We start from the raw sequence: 17,333 nt of genomic DNA on the forward strand, positions 1-17,333 counted from the left end.
AGTTTTGGTCACCTAGTTACAGGAAGGATGTAAATAAGGTTGAAAGAGTGCAGAGAAGGTTCACAAGGATGTTGCCAGGACTTGAGAAGCTGAGTTACAGAGAGAGATTAAATAGGTTGGGACTTTATTCCCTGGAGCGTAGAAGATTGAGGGGAGATTTGATAGAGGTGTATAAGATTTTGATGGGTATAGATAGAGTGAATGCAAGCAGGCTTTTTCCGCTGAGGCTAGGGGAGAAAAAAACCAGAGGGCATGGGTTAAGGGTGAAAGGAGAAAAGTTTAAAGGGAATATTAGGGGGGGCTTCTTCACGCAGAGAGTGGTGGGAGTGTGGAATGAGCTGCCGGATAAAGTGGTAAATGCGGGGTCACTTTTAACATTTAAGAAAAACTTGGACGGGTTCATGGATGAGAGGGGTGTGGAGGGATATGGTTCAAGTGCAGGTCAGTGGGACAAAACGGCAAAAAATGGTTCGGCACAGACAAGAAGGGCCAAAAGGCCTGTTTCTGAGCTGTAATTTTCTATGGTTCTATGAGAGGGTGGTGAAGAAGGCATATGGCATGCTTGCCTTTATTGGACGGGACATAGAATATAAAAGTTGGCATATGATGTTGCAGCTGTATAGAACGTTGGTTAGGCCACATTTGGAATACTGCGTCCAGTTCTGGTTGCCACACTACCAGAAGGACGTGGAGGTTTTGGAGAGAGTACAGAGAAGGTTTACCAGGATGTTGCCTGGTATGGAGGGTCTTAGCTATGAGGAGAGATTGGGTAAACTGGGGTTGTTCTCCCTGGAAAGACGGAGGATGAGGGGCAACCTAATAGAGGTGTATAAAATTATGAAGGGCATAGATAGGATGAACAGTGGGAAGCTTTTTCCCGGGTCGGAGGTGACGAACACAAGGGGTCACGGGTTCAAGGTGAGGGGGGCAAGGTTCAACACAGATGTCAGGGGGACGTATTTTACACAGAGGGTGGTGGGGGCCTGGAATGCACTGCCAAGCAAGGTGATTACGGCAGACACGCTGGGATCGTTTAAGACTTATCTAGATAGCCACATGAACAGACTGGGAATAGAGGGATACAAAAGAATGGTCTAGTGGGCACATGAGCGGCGCAGGCTTGGAGGGCCGAAGGGCCTGTTCCTGTGCTGTATTGTCCTTTGTTCTCCAGTTAGTAAAAAAAAACACCTTGTCCTCCAGTTGTTTCCCCAATGTATTGGTCCAGAAAACTTTCCCGTATATGGCAGTACTAAAGGAACAAAACTTTGGCCCTGAGTAGGTACAAGTAGCAGAATAAAAGTTATGCTATTTGAAACAAAACATGAGAACAAGATACAGACTGGCATTTGGAGAAAAATATAAAATGGAGAGTTCATGGTCTGAAGTTGTTGAAATCAATGTTGAGTCCAAAAGGCTGTTAAATGCCGAACTGGAAGCTGAAGTGCTGCACTTTAATGGTGTGTTGGGCTTCCCTGTGAGACAGCAGCACACTTTCATTCTTCCGGAAAGCATTCTTTCTGGTTGTATCACAGCTGGGTATGGCTCCTGCTCTGCCCAAGACTGCAAGGAACTACAAAAGGTCGTGAATGTTGCCCAATCCATCACGCAAACCAGCCTCCCATCCATTGACTCTGTCTACACTTCCCACTGCCTCGGCAAAGCAGCCGGCATAATTAAGGACCCCACGCACCCCGGACATTCTCTCTTCCACCTTCTTCCTTTGGGAAAAAGATACAAAAGTCTGAGGTCACGTACCGACCGACTCAAGAACAGCTTCTTCCCTGCTGCTGTCAGACTCTTGAATGGACTTATCTTGCATTAAGTTGATCTTTCTCTACACCCTAGCTATGACTGTAATACTATATTCTGCACTCTCTCGTTTCCTTCTCTATGAACGTTATGTTTTGTCTGTATAGCGTGCAAGAAACAATACTTTTCACTGTATGTTAATACATGTGACAATATTAAATCAAATCAAATCAGACTGAGGACAGAATGTGAGCTGGAGAACAAAGTAGTGAAATGAAATGGCCAGAGAAAGGAAGGTTGGGATTACTGCTGCAACAGGTCCACAGCAGACGCCATTTCCCTGGCCCTGCATTCAACCCTGGAACACCTAGATAACAAGGACACCTATGTCAGACTCCTATTTATTGATTACAGCTCAGCCTTCAACACTATTATTCCCACGCAACTCATCTCCAAACTCCATGGCCTGGGCCTCGGCACCTCCCTCTGCGACTGGATCCTGAACTTCCTAACTCACAGACCGCAATCAGTAAGACTAGGCAACAACACCTCCTCCACGATAATCCTCAACACCGGTGCCCCACAAGGCTGTGTTCTCAGCCCCCTACTATACTCCTTATACACCTATGACTGTGCGGCCAAATTCCTCTCGAATTCGATTTTCAAGTTTGCTGACGACACCACGTAGTGGGTCGGATCTCAAACAATGACGAGACAGAGTACAGGAATGAGAAGGAGAATCTAGTGAACTGGTGCGGCAACAATAATCTCTCCCTCAATGTCAAAACGAAGGAGATTGTCATTGACTTCAGGAAGCGTAAAGGAGAACATGCCTCTGTCTACATCAATGGGGACGAAGTAGAAAGGGTCGAGAGTTTTATGTTTTTAGGTGTCCAGATCACCAACAACCTGTCCTGGTCTCCCCATGCCGACATTATAGTTAAGAAAGCCCACCAACGCCACTACTTTCTCAGAAGACTAAGGAAATTTGGCATGTCAGCTACGACTCTCACCAACTTTTACAGATGCACCATAGAAAGCATTCTTTCTGGTTGTATGGCTTGGTACGGCTCCTGCTCTGCCCAAGGCCGCAAGAAACTACAAAACGTCGTGAATGTAGCCCAATCCATCATGCAAACCAGCCTCTCATCCATTGACTCTGTATACACTTCCCGATGCGTCGGCAAAGCAGCCAGCATAATTAAGGATCCCACGCACCCCGGACATTCTCTCTTCCACCTTCTTCCTTCGGGAAAAAGGTACAAAAGTCTGAGGTCACGTACCAACCGACTCAAGAACAGCTTCTTCCCTGCTGCTGTCAGACTCTTGAATGGACTTACCTTGAATTAAGTTGATCTTTCTCTACACCCTAGCTATGACTGTAACACTATGTTCTGCATGCTCTCATTTCCTTCTCTATGAACGGTATGCTTTGTCTGAATAGCGCACAAGAAACAATACTTTTCACTGTATGTTAATACATGTGACAATAATAAATCAAATCAAATCAAATCATCCTTGTGGACTAAGTGAAGGTTTTCCATTCCCCAATACATAGGAGACCAAAACAGGATAGCTGACGAAGGGTCATTCTGCCTCTTAACATTGGCTTTATTCTGGCTCCACAGATGCTGCCAGAACTGCTGAGATTTTCCAGCATTTTCTGTTTTTGTTTCAGATTCCAGCATCCGCAGTATTTATTTTCAGTACATTAGAGCAGATTGAAAGTGGCAGCTTTACAATTGTGAGTATTTTACAATGTTACTTTCTCACTCTGTCGCTCTCTCCCTCAGGTTGCCACGTTGTGAATGAGTGGCATTTACAAGTGAGCATTTTGTTCTGTGGCAGCTTTACCTGTGAGTATTTTACAATGTTCCTTTCTGTCTCTCTCAGGCTGCCACATTGTGAATGAGTTTCTTTATCGCCCACTTTCATTCATTAACTTTTGCTGTGGCTCCACCCCCACGCCTCCTTTATCCAATCAGCGGAGCTAACTGTGGGATTGACGTTGTGAGTTGACCAATGGGTGTGCAGGGAAGTTTATCCTGGGAGTCGGGGCCGCGGGACAAAGTTGGGAAGTTGGAGCGGATTTGAGCGGCTCTGCCCGGGACCGCAGCCCAGGATCACCCCCCAGCCCCGGCCTCGCACCGCTCTCCGCACCTTGTGGCTTTTTAGGTGGGGGCATTGAGCGGATGGAGCGGGCTCCCTGAGTGTGTAGCGGCCGTGCTGAGCTCCCGTTCCCGGTTCCCGGCCGCGTGTTGCTGCCGCTCTTTGTGAGCCGCTCGCAGGCTGGTCCCCGGTCAGGCTGGAGGGGCGACCCCCCGGCTCCTCGGCCTGGCCTCTCATGATGTTCCCCCTCCCTGTGTGCGCCCTGGCCCTGCTCCTGCTCTGCGGCTCCGCTTGTTCCCAGCTCCAGAGCCGGAGCTGCTCCGAGTTGCTGAAAGTTCACAGCCCGAAGGCTTTCGGCCACAGCAACTCCCCCCCACAGGAGACGGAGGGTAAGTGACGGCTGCCCGGGGCCAGGAGGAGGGAGGCAAGTGGCATCAGCGGGAGGTGCGGGGCAAACTCCAGCGAGGTCTGCGGGGGAAGAACGATCGGTGTGAGGGTGGGGGACATTGGGCACGGGGGGAGAATTGTGAGGGAGTGGGGCGGGGGGGGAAATTGCGAGGGAATGGGGCAGAATTGCGAGGGGGGGGCGGGGCGCCGGGGCAAAGAACAAAGAACAATACAGCACAGGAAAAGGCCCTTCGGCCCTCCAAGCCCGTGCCACTCCCTGGTCCAAACTAGACCATTGTTTTGTATCCCTCCATTCCCACTCCGTTCATGTGGCTATCTAGATAAGTCTTCAACGTTCCCAGTGTGTCCGCCTCCACCACCTTGCCCGGCAGCGCATTCCAGGCCCCCACCACCCTCTGCGTAAAATATGTCCTTCTGATATCCGTGTTTAAACCCCCCCCCCCCCCCCTTGAACCTATGACCCCTCGTGAACGTCACCACCGATCTGGAAAAAGCTTCCCAGCATTCACCCTATCAATGCCTTTCATAATTTTATACACCTCTATTAGGTCACCCCTCATCCTCCGTCTTTCCAGTGAGAACAACCCCAGTTTACCCAATCTCTCCTCATAACCAAGCCCTTCCATACCAGGCAACATCCTGGTAAACCTCCTCTGCACTCTCTCTAAAGCCTCCACGTCCTTCCGGTAGTGTGGCGACCAGAACTGGGCGCAGTATTCCAAATGCGGCCGAACCAACGTTCTATACAACTGCAACATCAGACCCCAACTTTTATACTCTGCCCCGTCCTATAAAGGCAAGCATGCCATATGCCTTATTCACTATCTTCTCCACCTGTGACATCACCTTCAAGGATCTGTGGACTTTCACACCCAGGTCCCTCTGCGTATCTACACCCTTTATGGTTCTGCCATTTATCGTATAGCTCCCCCGTATGTTAGTTCTACCAAAATGCATCACTTCGCATTTATCTGGATTGAACTCCATCTGCCATTTCTTAGCCCAAATTTCCAGCCTATCTATATCCTTCTGTAGCCTCTGACAATGTTCCTCACTATCTGCAAGTCCAGCCATTTTCATGTCGTCCGCAAACTTACTGATGACCCCAGTTACACCTTCTTCCAGATCGTTTATATAAATCACAAACAGCAGAGGTCCCAATACAGAGCCCTGCGGAACACCACTAGTCACAGGCATCCAGCCGGAAAAAGACCCTTCCACTACCACCCTCTGTCTTCTGTGACCAAGCCAGTTCTCCACCCATCTAGCCACCTCCCCCTTTATCCCATGAGATCCAACCTTTTGCACCAACCTACCATGAGGGACTTTATCAAACGCTTTACTAAAGTCCATATAGACGACATCCACGGCCCTTCCCTCGTCAACCATTCTAGTCACTTCTTCAAAAAACTCCACCAGGTTAGTGAGGCACGACCTCCCTCTCACAAAACCATGCTGAGTATCGTTAATGAGTTTATTCCTTTCTAAATGTGCATACATCCTATCTCTCAGAATCCTCTCCAACAACTTCCCTACCACGGACGTCAAGCTCACCGGCCTATAATTACCCGGGTTATCCTTCCTACCCTTCTTAAATAACGGGACCACATTAGCTATCCTCCAATCCTCTGGGACCACACCTGTGTCCAGTGACGAGACAAAGATTTGCGTCAGAGGCCCAGCGATTTCATCTCTCGTCACCCTGAGCAGCCTTGGATAGATTCCATCAGGCCCTGGGGATTTGTCAGTCTTTATATTCCCTAAAAAACCTAACACTTCCTCCCTTGTAATGGAGATTTTCTCTAACGGGTCAACACTCCCCTCCGAGACACTCCCAGTCAACACATCCCTCTCCTTTGTGAATACCGACGCAAAGTATTCATTTAGGATCTCCCCTACTTCTTTGGGCTCTGAGCATAATTCCCCACTTTTGTCCCTGAGAGGTCCGATTTTTTCCCTGACAACCCTTTTGTTCCTAATGTATGAATAAAATGCCTTGGGATTCTCCTTAATCCTGTCTGCCAAGGACATTTCGTGACCCCTTTTTGCCCTTCTCATGCCTCGTTTGAGTTCTTTCCTACTTTCTTTGTATTCCTCCAGAGCTCCCTCCGTTTTTAGCTGCCTGGACCTAACGTACGCCTCTCTTTTCTTTTTGACCAATCCCTCAATTCCCCTGGTTATCCACGGTTCTCGAATCCTATCCTTCCTATCCTTTTTTACAGGCACATGCCTGTCCTGCAGCCCTAACAACTGTTCCTTAAAAGACTCCCACATGCCAGATGTGGATTTACCCTCAAACAGCCTCTCCCAATCAAGAGCTGCCAATTTCTGCCTAATCCCACTAAAATTAGCCTTGCCCCAATCCAACACCTTACCCTTGGGACACCACTCATCCTGTTCCATCACTATCCTGAAGCTAACAGAATTGTGGTCACTATTTGCCACATGTTCCCCAACCGAAACTTTGAAGACCTGACCGGGCTCATTCCCCAGTACTAGGTCCAGTATAGCCCCCTCTCTAGTCGGGCTATCTACATATTGTTCCAAAGAACCTTCCTGTACGCATTTTACAAATGCCTCCCCATTCAGACTCCCAGCCCTACGCGATTTCCAGTCTATACCAGGGAAATTGAAGTCTCCCACTACAACAACCCCATTTTTCCTGCACCTATCCATTATCATAGAAACCCTACAGTGCAGAAGGAGGCCATTCGGCCCATTGAGTCTGCCCCGACCACAATCCCACCCAGGCCCTACTCCCATGTCCCTACATATTTTACCCGCTAATCCCTCTAATCTACGCATCCCAGGACACTAAGGGGCAATTTTAGCATGGCCAATCAACCTAACCCGCACATTTCTGGACTGTGGGAGGAAACCGGAGCACCCGGAGGAAACCCACGCAGACACGAGGAGAATGTGCAGACTCCACACAGACAGTGACCCAAGCCGGGAATCGAACCCAGGTCCCTGGGTTCCCATTATCTCCTGACATATCCGTTCTTCCACTTCCCTTGGGCTGTTGGGGGGCCTGTAGTATACCCCCAACATAGTGACTGCGCCCTTCCTGATTCTGAGCTCCACCCACAGTGACTCGTTACACGACCCCTCTGAATTGTCCTCCCTCTGCACCGCTGTAATATGCTCTCTAACTAATACTGTTACTCCCCCACCTCTTTTGGCCCCTCCTCTGTCTCGCCTAAAACACTTGTACCCCGGAATATTCAGTTGCCAGTCCTGTCCCTCTTTCAACCAAGTCTCTGTCACCGCAACCACATCCAAATTCCTCGTAAGTATTAAGGCCCTAAGTTCGTCTGTCTTACCTGCTATGCTCCTTGCATTGAAGTAGACGCACTCCAGACCTCCAGGCCCAGTGAGGTCATCCTCCCCCAGAGTGCTCTTCTTCTTTGCCAGCCTTGTCCTGGCCCCAAGCTCGTCCCCAGCCTCTACAGTTGAAGACATAATTTCTTGATCCCCACCCCCCTGCCATATTAGTTTAAACCCACCCGAACTGCACGAGCAAAACTCCCAGCCAGGATATTCGTGCCCTTCCAATTTAGTTGTGACCCGTCCTTCTTGTACATGTGCCCTCCTCTCTTGAAAACTTCCCAGTGATCCAGGAATATGAAGCCCTCCCTCCTGGACCAGTCCTTTAGCCAAGCGTTCAATTGTACTTTCTCCCTATTCCTAGCCTCACTGGCCCTAGGCATTGGGAGCAGCCCAGAGATTGCCACCCTACTTTTTAGCCTATTTCCCAACTCCCTGAATTGCTCTCGTAGGATCCCTCTGCTCTTCCTATCTACATCATTTGCACCAATGTGTACAATGACATCCATTTCTTTATCCTCCCCTTTTAATATGCCTCCTATCCGCTCGGAGATATCCAGGACCCCAGCACCGGGTAGGCAGACTACCATCCTGGAGTCCCATTCGCACCCACAGAATCGCCTGTCCGTGGCAGATTTGTGGGGGGGGCAGGGCCCCGGAGCAGATTTGTGGGGGGACGGGGCCCTGGGGCAGATTTGTGGGGGGGTGGGGCCCCGGAGCAGATTTGTGGGGGGACGGGGCCCTGGGGCAGATTTGTGGGGGGGTGGGGCGGGCCCCCAGGGCAGAATTGTGGGGGGGGGGGGGTGCGGGGCCCCGGGGCAGAAGTGTGGGGGGGGCGGGGCCCCGGGGCAGAAGTGTGGGGGGGGGGGCGGGGTCCCGGGGCAGAATTGTGGGGGGGGGGGGGGGGAGCGGGGATTCGGGTCAGAATTGTGGGGGGTGTGGAACACTGGGGCAGAATTGTGCAGGGGCGGGGGGCGGGCGTGGTGCCGGGGCACAATTGTGGGGGGGCGGTCGCCAGGGGACAATTGGGGGGGGGGGGGGCGTAGAATTGTGGGGGGGGGGGGCTGAATTGTGGGGGGGGGCGGGGCAGCGGGGCTGAATTGTGGGTGGGGGGGGGGAGAGCGGGGCACCAGGGCAGAATTGTGGGGGGTGCGGAACGCTGGGGCAGAATTGTGCCGGGGCGTGGGGGCGGGCGTGGTGCCGGGGCACAATTGTGGGGCGGGCCGGGCGCTGGGGGACAATTGTGGGGGGGTGGTGGGGTGCCGGGGCAGAAATGGGGGGGGGGGGGGCGCCGCGGCAGAATTGTTGGGGGGGGTGGGGTGCCGCGGCAGAATTGTGGGGGGGGGGTGGGGTGCCGCGGCAGAATTGTTGGGGGCGGGGTGGGGTGCCGTGGCAGAATTGTGGGGGGGGGGGGGGGGGCGTCGCAGCAGAATTGTTGGGGGGGGGTGGGGTGCCGTGGCAGAATTGTTGGGGGTGGGGTGCCGCGGCAGAATTGTTGGGGGGGGGGTGGGGTGCCGCGGCAGAATTGTGGAGGGGGGGGGGGGGGGGGGGGCGCCGCGGCAGAATTGTTGGGGGGGACGGGATGCCGGGGCAGAATTGTGGGGGGGGCGGGGCACCGGGGGATAATTGTGGGCGGGCGGGCCACCTGGGAATAATTGTGGGTGAATTGGGGGGGGGAGGGGGAGATGTGTGGCAGGGCACTGGGGCGGGGAGTATTGAGGAGAGACGGGGTACCGGGGCAGGCAGTATTGAGGGGGGACGGGACAACGGGGATGGGGAGTTTTGGGGGGAGGTGGGGCACCAGAGGCGGGGAGTATTGGGAGGTGGGGCACTGGGGCGGGGAGTATTGGGGGGAGGCGGGGCATCGGGGCGGGGAGTATTGGGTGGAGGTGGGGCTCCGGGGCGGGGAGTCTTGGAGGAGGTGGGGCACCGGGGCGGGAAGTCTTGGGGGGGGCGGGGAGTATTGGGTGGAGGCGGGGCACCGGGGCGGGGAGTCTTGGGGGAGGTGGGGCACCGGGGCGGGGAGTCTTGGGGGGGCGGGGAGGCGGGGCACCGGAACAGTATTGGGGGGAGGCGGGGCACCGGGGCGGGGAGTCTTGGGAGAGGTGGGGCAACGGGGCGGGGAGTCTTGGGAGGGGGGGGGGGCAGGGAGTCTTGGGGAGGTGGGGCACCGGAACAGGGAGTATTGGGGGGAGGCGGGGCACCGGGGCGGGGAGTATTGGGGGCAGACGGAGCACCGGGGCAGCAAGTATTGGGGGGCAGATGGGGCACCAGGGCGTGGAGTATTGGGGGGAGGCGGGGCACCGGGGGCGGGGTGTATTGGGGGAGGCGGGGCACCGGGGGCGGGGAATATTGGGGGGAGGCGGGGCACCAGGGGTGGGGAGTATTGGGAGGCGGGGAACTGGGGGTGGGTAGTATTGGGGAGCGGCGGGGCACTGGGGGCGGGGAATATAGGCGAGAGGCGGCGCTCCGGGGGCGAGGAGCATTGGGGGGAGGCGGGGCACCAGGGGCGGGGAGTATTGGAAGGCGGGGCACCAGGGGCGGGGTGTATTGGCGGGAGCTGGGGCACCGGGGGCAGAGAGTATTGGGGGGAGGTGGGGCACTGGGGGGTGGGGAATATTCGGGGGGGGGGGGCGGGGAATATTGGGGTGAGGCGGGGCACCAAGGGCAGGGTGCCTTGGGGGAGGCGGGGCAATGGGGCGGGGAGTCTTTGTGGGGGGGGCGGGGAGTATTGGGGGGTGGTGGGGCACGGGGACAGGGAGCATTGGGGGGGCGGCGGGGCACCTGGGGCGGGGAGTATTTGGGCGGCGGGGCACTGGGGGCGGGGAGTATTGGGGGGGAGGTGGGGCACCGGGGCAGGAAGTATTGGGGTGTGGCACCAGGGTGTTGTGGGGGAGCGTTGGGCTGTGGCACCGGGGGGGGAGGAACATAAGAACATAAGAAATAGGAGCAGGAGTAGACCATCTAGCCCCTCAAGCCTGCCCCGCCATTCAATAAGATCATGGCTGATCTGAAGTGGATCAGTTCCACTTACCCGCCTGATCCCTATAACCCCTAATTCCCATACCGATCAGCAATCCATCTATCCGTGATTTAAACATATTCAACGAGGTCGCCTCCACCACTTCAGTGGGCAGAGAATTCCAAAGATTCACCACCCTCTGAGAGAAGAAGTTCCTCCTCAACTCTGTCCTAAACTGACCCCCCTTTATTTTGAGGCTGTGCCCTCTAGTTCCAGTTTCCTTTCTAAGTGGAAAGAATCTCTCCACCTCTACCCTATCCAGCCCCTTCATTATCTTATAGGTCTCTATAAGATCCCCCCTCAGCCTTCTAAATTCCAATGAGTACAAACCCAATCTGCTCAGTCTCTCCTCATAATCAACACCCCTCATCTCTGGTATCAACCTGGTGAACCTTCTCTGCACTCCCTCCAAGGCCAATATATCCTTCCGCAAATAAGGGGACCAATACTGCACACAGTATTCCAGCTGCGGCCTCACCAATGCCCTGTACAGATGCAGCAAGACATCATGGCTTTTATAAGGAAGAATTGGGACGTGGCGGTGGGAGGGAAGAATTTTAGCGTGGCACTGGTTGAGGGGGTGGGGAAGAATTGGGGTGTGGCAGTGGGGGGAAGAATTGGGGTGTGGCAGTGGGGGGGAGAATTGGGGTGTGGCACTGGGGAGAAGAATTGGGGTGTGGCAAGGATTGGAGAGATACTGGTGGGGGATAAAGAATTGGGGCACCGGGAAGTTGAGAATTGTGGATAGGGGCACCAGGGGGGAAGAACTGGGGGTGGGGGCACCAGGAGGGAAGAATTGGGGATGGGGCCGCCAGGGGAAGAATTGGAGAGAGCACCGGGGGCAGTGGGGAGAATTGGGGGGGCACTGGGGGAGGAAACAATTGGGGGGTACTGGGAGGGGGAGAATGGGGGAGGCACCAGGGGGAGAGAATTGGGGATTGGGGCATGGGGGTGCTGGAAAGAATTTGGGGGGAGCGCTGGGGGGGATAGAATTGCGGTGGGGGGGGCGGGCACCGGTGGGGAGAATTGGGGGCACCATGGATGTGATAGAACTTGGGGGTGGGGCACTATGGGGGGAGAGAATTGGGGCGGGGCAACATGGGAGGGAAAGAATTGGGGTGGGACAACAATTGGGGGCGGGGCAACATGGGGGAGAGAATTGGGGCGGGTCACCATGGGGGGCAAGAATTGGGGCGGCGCACCATGGAGGGGAGAGAATTGGGTGCGGGCACCACGGGGAGAGAATTGGGTGCGGACGCCACGGGGAGAGAATTGGGGGCGGGCACCACGGGGAGAGAATTGGGGGCGGGCACCACGGGGAGAGAATTGGGGGCGGGCACCACGGGGAGAGAATTGGGGGCGGGCACCACGGGGAGAGAATTGGGGGCGGGCACCACAGGGAGAGAATTGGGGGCGGGCACCACGGGGAGAGAATTGGGGCCGGGCACCACGGGGAGAGAATTGGGGGCGGGCACCACGGGGAGAGAATTGGGGGCGGGCACCACGGGGAGAGAATTGGGGGCGGGCACCACGGGGAGAGAATTGGGGGCGGGCACCACGGGGAGAGAATTGGGGGCGAGCACCACGGGGAGAGAATTGGGGGCGGGCACCACGGGGAGAGAATTGGGGGCGGGCACCACGGGGAGAGAATTGGGGGCGGGCACCACGGGGAGAGAATTGGGGGCGGGCACCACGGGGAGAGAATTGGGGGCGGGCACCACGGGGAGAGAATTGGGGGCGGGCACCACGGGGAGAGAATTGGGGGCGGGCACCACGGGGAGAGAATTGGAGGCGGGCACCACGGGGGGAGAATTGGGGGCGGGCACCACGGGGAGGAGAGAATTGGGGGCGGGCACCACGGGGAGGAGAGAATTGGGGGCGGAGCACCACGGGGAGGAGATAATTGGGGGCGGGGCTCCACGGGGAGGAGATAATTGGGGGCGGGGCACCACGGGGAGGAGAGAATTGGGGGCGGAGCACCACGGGGAGGAGATAATTGGGGGCGGGGCACCACGGGGAGGAGATAATTGGGGGCGGGGCACCACGGGGAGAGAATTCAGGGCGGGGCACCATGGGGAGAGGATTGGGGGCGGGGTGGGGCACCATGTGGGGAGAGAATTGGGGGCGGGGCACCACGGGGAGAGAGAATTCAGGGCGGGGCACCACGGGGAGGAGAGAATTGGGGGCGGGGCTCCACGGGGAGGAGATAATTGGGGGCGGGGCTCCACGGGGAGGAGATAATTGGGGGCGGGGCACCACGGGGGGAGAGAATTCAGGGCGGGGCACCACGTGGGGAGAGGATTGGGGGTGCGGTGGGGCACCATGTGGGGAGAGAATTGGGGGCGGGGCACCACGGGGAGAGAGAATTCAGGGCGGGGCACCACGGGGGGAGAGAATTGGGGGCGAGGCACCACGGGGAGGAGAGGATTGGGGGCGGGGCACCACGGGGGGAGAGGATTTGGGCGGGGCACCACGGGGGGAGAGGATTTGGGCGGGGCACCACGGGGGGAGAGGATTTGGGCGGGGCACCACGGGGGGAGAGGATTTGGGCGGGGCACCACGGGGGGAGAGGATTTGAGCAGGGCACCACGGGGGGTGAGGATTGGGGGTGGGGCACCACGGGGGGGGGGGGTGAGGATTGGGGGTGGGGCACCACGGGGGGGGTGAGGATTGGGGGTGGGGCACCACGGGGGGGTGAGGATTGGGGGTGGGGCACCACAGGGTGGGGAAGAGGATTGGGGGTGGGGCACCACGGGGGAAGAGGATTGGGGGTGGGGCACCACGGGGGAAGAGGATTGGGGGTGGGGCACCACAAGGGGAAGAGGATTGGGGGTGGGGCACCACGGGGGGGGGGGGGGGGGGGGAGAGAAGAGGATTGGGGGTGGGGCACCACGGGGAGAATTGGGAGCCGGGCACCATGGGGGGGCCAGAGAATTCGGGAGGGTGCCCACCAGGGGAGGTGGGGATGAGAATTTGGGGAGCAGGGGGAAATTGGGAGGGAGTGAGGTCTCAGGGGTTGGGACTGAAGGTGGGAGTGGGAGTACTGGGGAGTGGGTGAGAATATGATGGTCTGTGGAAGCAAAGGTGGGTGGGTTGTCTAGCCATTCAGTGGTGGGGTGAGGGGGAGAAGAACCTGTGGGTGAGTTCATGGCTTGTTGGGCTGTGGTGGGGTGGGGTGAAGGCTGTGGCATTGAGGATCGTGGTCAGTGAGATCTGGTTCAAGGAGTGAAACACGGTACTTCCAGTTCTTGTGCTGAGTATATAGACTCCCAGGCCGTTGATTTCTTTCCCCTTGTTCTGTCCGAGCAAAGTGACGGTGACTCTGCAGGTGAGGGAAGAGGAGGCCTGTTACGCTGTTTCTCAGTCGCATTATGGGCCGGGTGGTGTGGCTGCAGATTCCAACCCCTCCTTTCATGTAGCTTTGTATTGGATTTTATAGCTGATTTTCCTTCGTGTAAAGACACCTATCGGCTGTTTCTAATTGTAAGTTGAAGGAAACTGACGCTTCTTGAGCTTTGCAATGACAGGCGAGCTGGTTGACTGAGCCGAACATTGTCTGTAGTTGATCAATTTTGATGTTGAGAATACACAAGGAAGAGGGTGAAGAGTTTTCCTTGCAGTGAGTTTAACTGAACCCTGACTCATGCTTGGCAACTTCAACTCCTCCAGGGATGGCGGGGTAGGGGGTTGCAGGAGGGAAGGGTTTACATGAGTGTCATTTTTGTGCTTGTGTGTATGTGATGCATTGAGGTGTCTCTGCTGTTGAATATACCTGTGTTTGTGTATGATTGTTACCCATGCCAATTTTTAACTGATAGTATTCATTCCATTTCAAAATACCAGAAAAAACCTGAATGAAAAACTGAGCATTGAGCAGCGTGTCTTTAGATTATTAACTTGCCCCTTTATTTTATTTCTTCTGACATTGTAAGGAAGACTGGCTTACAAAGACAGTAGTTGTTCCTGAATTGTACCAATACACATAAGGATACACATGTGATTTTTGTCAGTGGTATGTTCTCAGTGCATGGGAATTCCTCTAAATTCCTAGATTGTTGAGCCAAGTAAAACAAAACTTAATCATTACAGATTGTTCAGATATACTTGGTGTTTGCAAGCCATTTGTTTTTCAATTCAGTCAGCTTTATTGGTGCTAGCTTGGGGCATTTGTGGACAAATCTCCTTGGCAGTTTCAAAAGTGTACAGATGAGTTCAAACATGTTTAATCGCTGCATCTTTACATTCATCATAAAGCATTTAAGCAAGAAATTGTTCATCTGTAGCTGGCTGGAGGAAATGCTGGTGAATGTAATTAAGCCTAAACTACTTTCCCCTTTCTGTTTCATCTCTCTTTATCTTCCCTCCTTTTCCAGGCCTGTTGCTTTATTTCTTGTTTGAATAGCCAAATGGGTTGCATTCTCCCCATGAACAAAGGACCTGGCTATTTTGCTCGAGTCCTTCAGGGACCACCAAGGTCTTCAACTTCTGCTGTGTAATTCCACAGCACTTTCAACAATAACAAAAATGCATGACTGAATTGCAAAAAAATTTCAGAATGTTGTGAGCGTTGAATTGTGCCTCGGCTGCTGTCAACATAGGCCAGTTCTGCTGCTGCCTGTACCAAGGCAGCTCCATAGTGTTACTGGGACAGAGGCTGAGGGTTGTTTTTGAATTCAGGCAACCAGCTCCTATTTGAAACTAAAGTTTATTTATTAGTCACAAGTAGGCTTACATTCACACTGCAATGAAGTTACTGTGAAAATTCCCGAGTCGCCACATTCCGGCACCTGTTCGGGTACACTGAGGGATAATTTAGCATGGTCAGTTCACCTAACCTGCACATCTTTTGGACTGTGGGAGGAGACAAACAAAAATCAACCTTGGTAACATTTTTCTCACATGCATGTCTTCTGTACTGCTCTGTCCAAATGAGCTGGTTATCCTCACCTGAAATTAACTTTGTCCAACATTCCCAAGTTATCAGTGACAGCCAACTCAATTTTACAGTGCAGAGTTAAGTACGCTTTATAGTGCAAACTGAATCAAGCAATTGAGGGAAAAGCTTGGAACTACAGGCCAGTGAGCCTCGCATCTGCGGTGGATAAGTTGTTGGAAGGTATTTTGAGAGACAGGATCTACAGGCATTTAGAGACGCAAGGACTGATTAGTTCAGTCAGCGTGGCTTTGTGAGTGGAAAATCATGTGTTACAAATTTGATTGAGTTTTTTGAAGGGGTAACCAAGAAGGTAGATGAGGGCAGTGCAGTTGATGTTGTCTACATGGACTTTAGCATGGCCTTTGACAAGGTACTGCATGGTAGGTTGTTGCATAAGGTTAAATCTCTCGGGATCCAGGGTGAGGTAGCTAAATAGATAGAAAACTGGCTTGATGACAGAAGCCAGAGGGTTGTTTTTCAAACTGGAGGCCTGTGACTAGTGGTGTGCCTCAGGGATCAGTGCTGGGTCCACTGTTATTTGTCATTTATATGAATGATTTGGATGAGAATATAGGAGGCATGGTTAGTAAGTTTGCAGATGACACCAAGATTGGTGGCATAGTGGACAGTGAAGAAAGTTATCTCCGATTGCAACAGGATCTTGATCAATTGGGCCAATGGGCTGACGAATGGCAGATGGAGTTTAATTTGGATAAATGCGAGGTGATGCATTTTGGTAGATTGAACCAGGGCAGGACTTACTCAGCTAATGGTAGGGCGTTGGGGAGAGTTACAGAGCAAAGAGATCTAGGGGTACAGGTTCATAGCTCCTTGAAAGTGGAGTGACAGGTGGACAGAGTGGTGCTTGGAAACCAGCATGCTTGGTTTCATTGGTCAGAACATTGAATACAGGAGTTGGATGTCTTGTTGAAGTTGTACAAGACATTGGTAAGGCCACACTTGGAATACTTTGTATAGTTCTGGTCATGCTATTATAGAAAGGATTTATTAAATTAGAAAGAGTGCAGAAAAGATTTCCTAGGATGCTACCGGGACTTGATGGTTTGAGTTATAAGGAGAGGCTGGATAGATTGGGACTTTTTCCTTTGGAGCACAGAAAGCTGAGGGATGATTTTATATAAAATAATGAGGGGCATAGATCAGCTAGGTAGTTAATATCTCTTCCCAAAGGTAGAGGAGTCTAAAACTAGAGGGCATAGGTTTAAGGGGAGAGATACAAAAGTGTCCAGAGGGGCAATTTTTTCACACGGGATGGTGAGTGTCTGGAACGAGCTGCCAGAGGTAGTAGTAGTAGAGCCGGGTACAATTTTGTCTTTTAAAAAGCATTTAGACAGTTACACGGGTAAGATGGGTATAGAGGGATATCGGCCAAATGTGGGCAATTGGGACTAGCTTAGGGATTTTAAAAGAAAAAGGTGGCATGGACAAGTTGGACCAAAGGGCTTGTTTCCATGCTGTAAACCTCTATGACTCTATGTCTCTGAGTTAAGATTGGCAACATGAGTTTGGGTGGAAGGTACCTCTTTGCCAATTTCTTGAAGCATGCAGAAGGCAATTAATCAATCGCTTGTGTGTCTGTTCTTTGTTGCAAATCTCTCTTCTAATTCTATTTCCCTCTAACGCATATTCTTTCTTCTGAAATCCATATCCAGTTCCAATGTTGTTAAAATCTTTTGCCTCGCTAGCGTTCTATCATAAAGCATTTAATATTCATTGCATAATATTCTGTGCACCGAACTTATTATTTTGCCCTTCATTTTG

At 53.6% G+C, this 17,333-nt stretch overlaps 1 protein-coding gene across 1 annotated transcript in view; it reads left to right on the forward strand.

Moving 5' to 3' along the window:
• Positions 1 to 3,796: 3,796 nt before the first annotated feature.
• gpc4 (glypican 4) overlaps positions 3,797 to 17,333 on the forward strand; it is a 231,012-nt gene continuing 217,475 nt past the window's right edge. The window contains exon 1 of the mRNA XM_078211991.1: positions 3,797 to 4,247. Coding sequence (XP_078068117.1) covers positions 4,094 to 4,247 — 154 coding nt within the window. The 5' untranslated portion in view covers positions 3,797 to 4,093. The remainder of the gene's footprint in view (positions 4,248 to 17,333) is intronic.

Source organism: Mustelus asterias, chromosome 4, assembly GCF_964213995.1.
Source record: "Mustelus asterias chromosome 4, sMusAst1.hap1.1, whole genome shotgun sequence".
Taxonomy (NCBI): domain Eukaryota; kingdom Metazoa; phylum Chordata; class Chondrichthyes; order Carcharhiniformes; family Triakidae; genus Mustelus; species Mustelus asterias.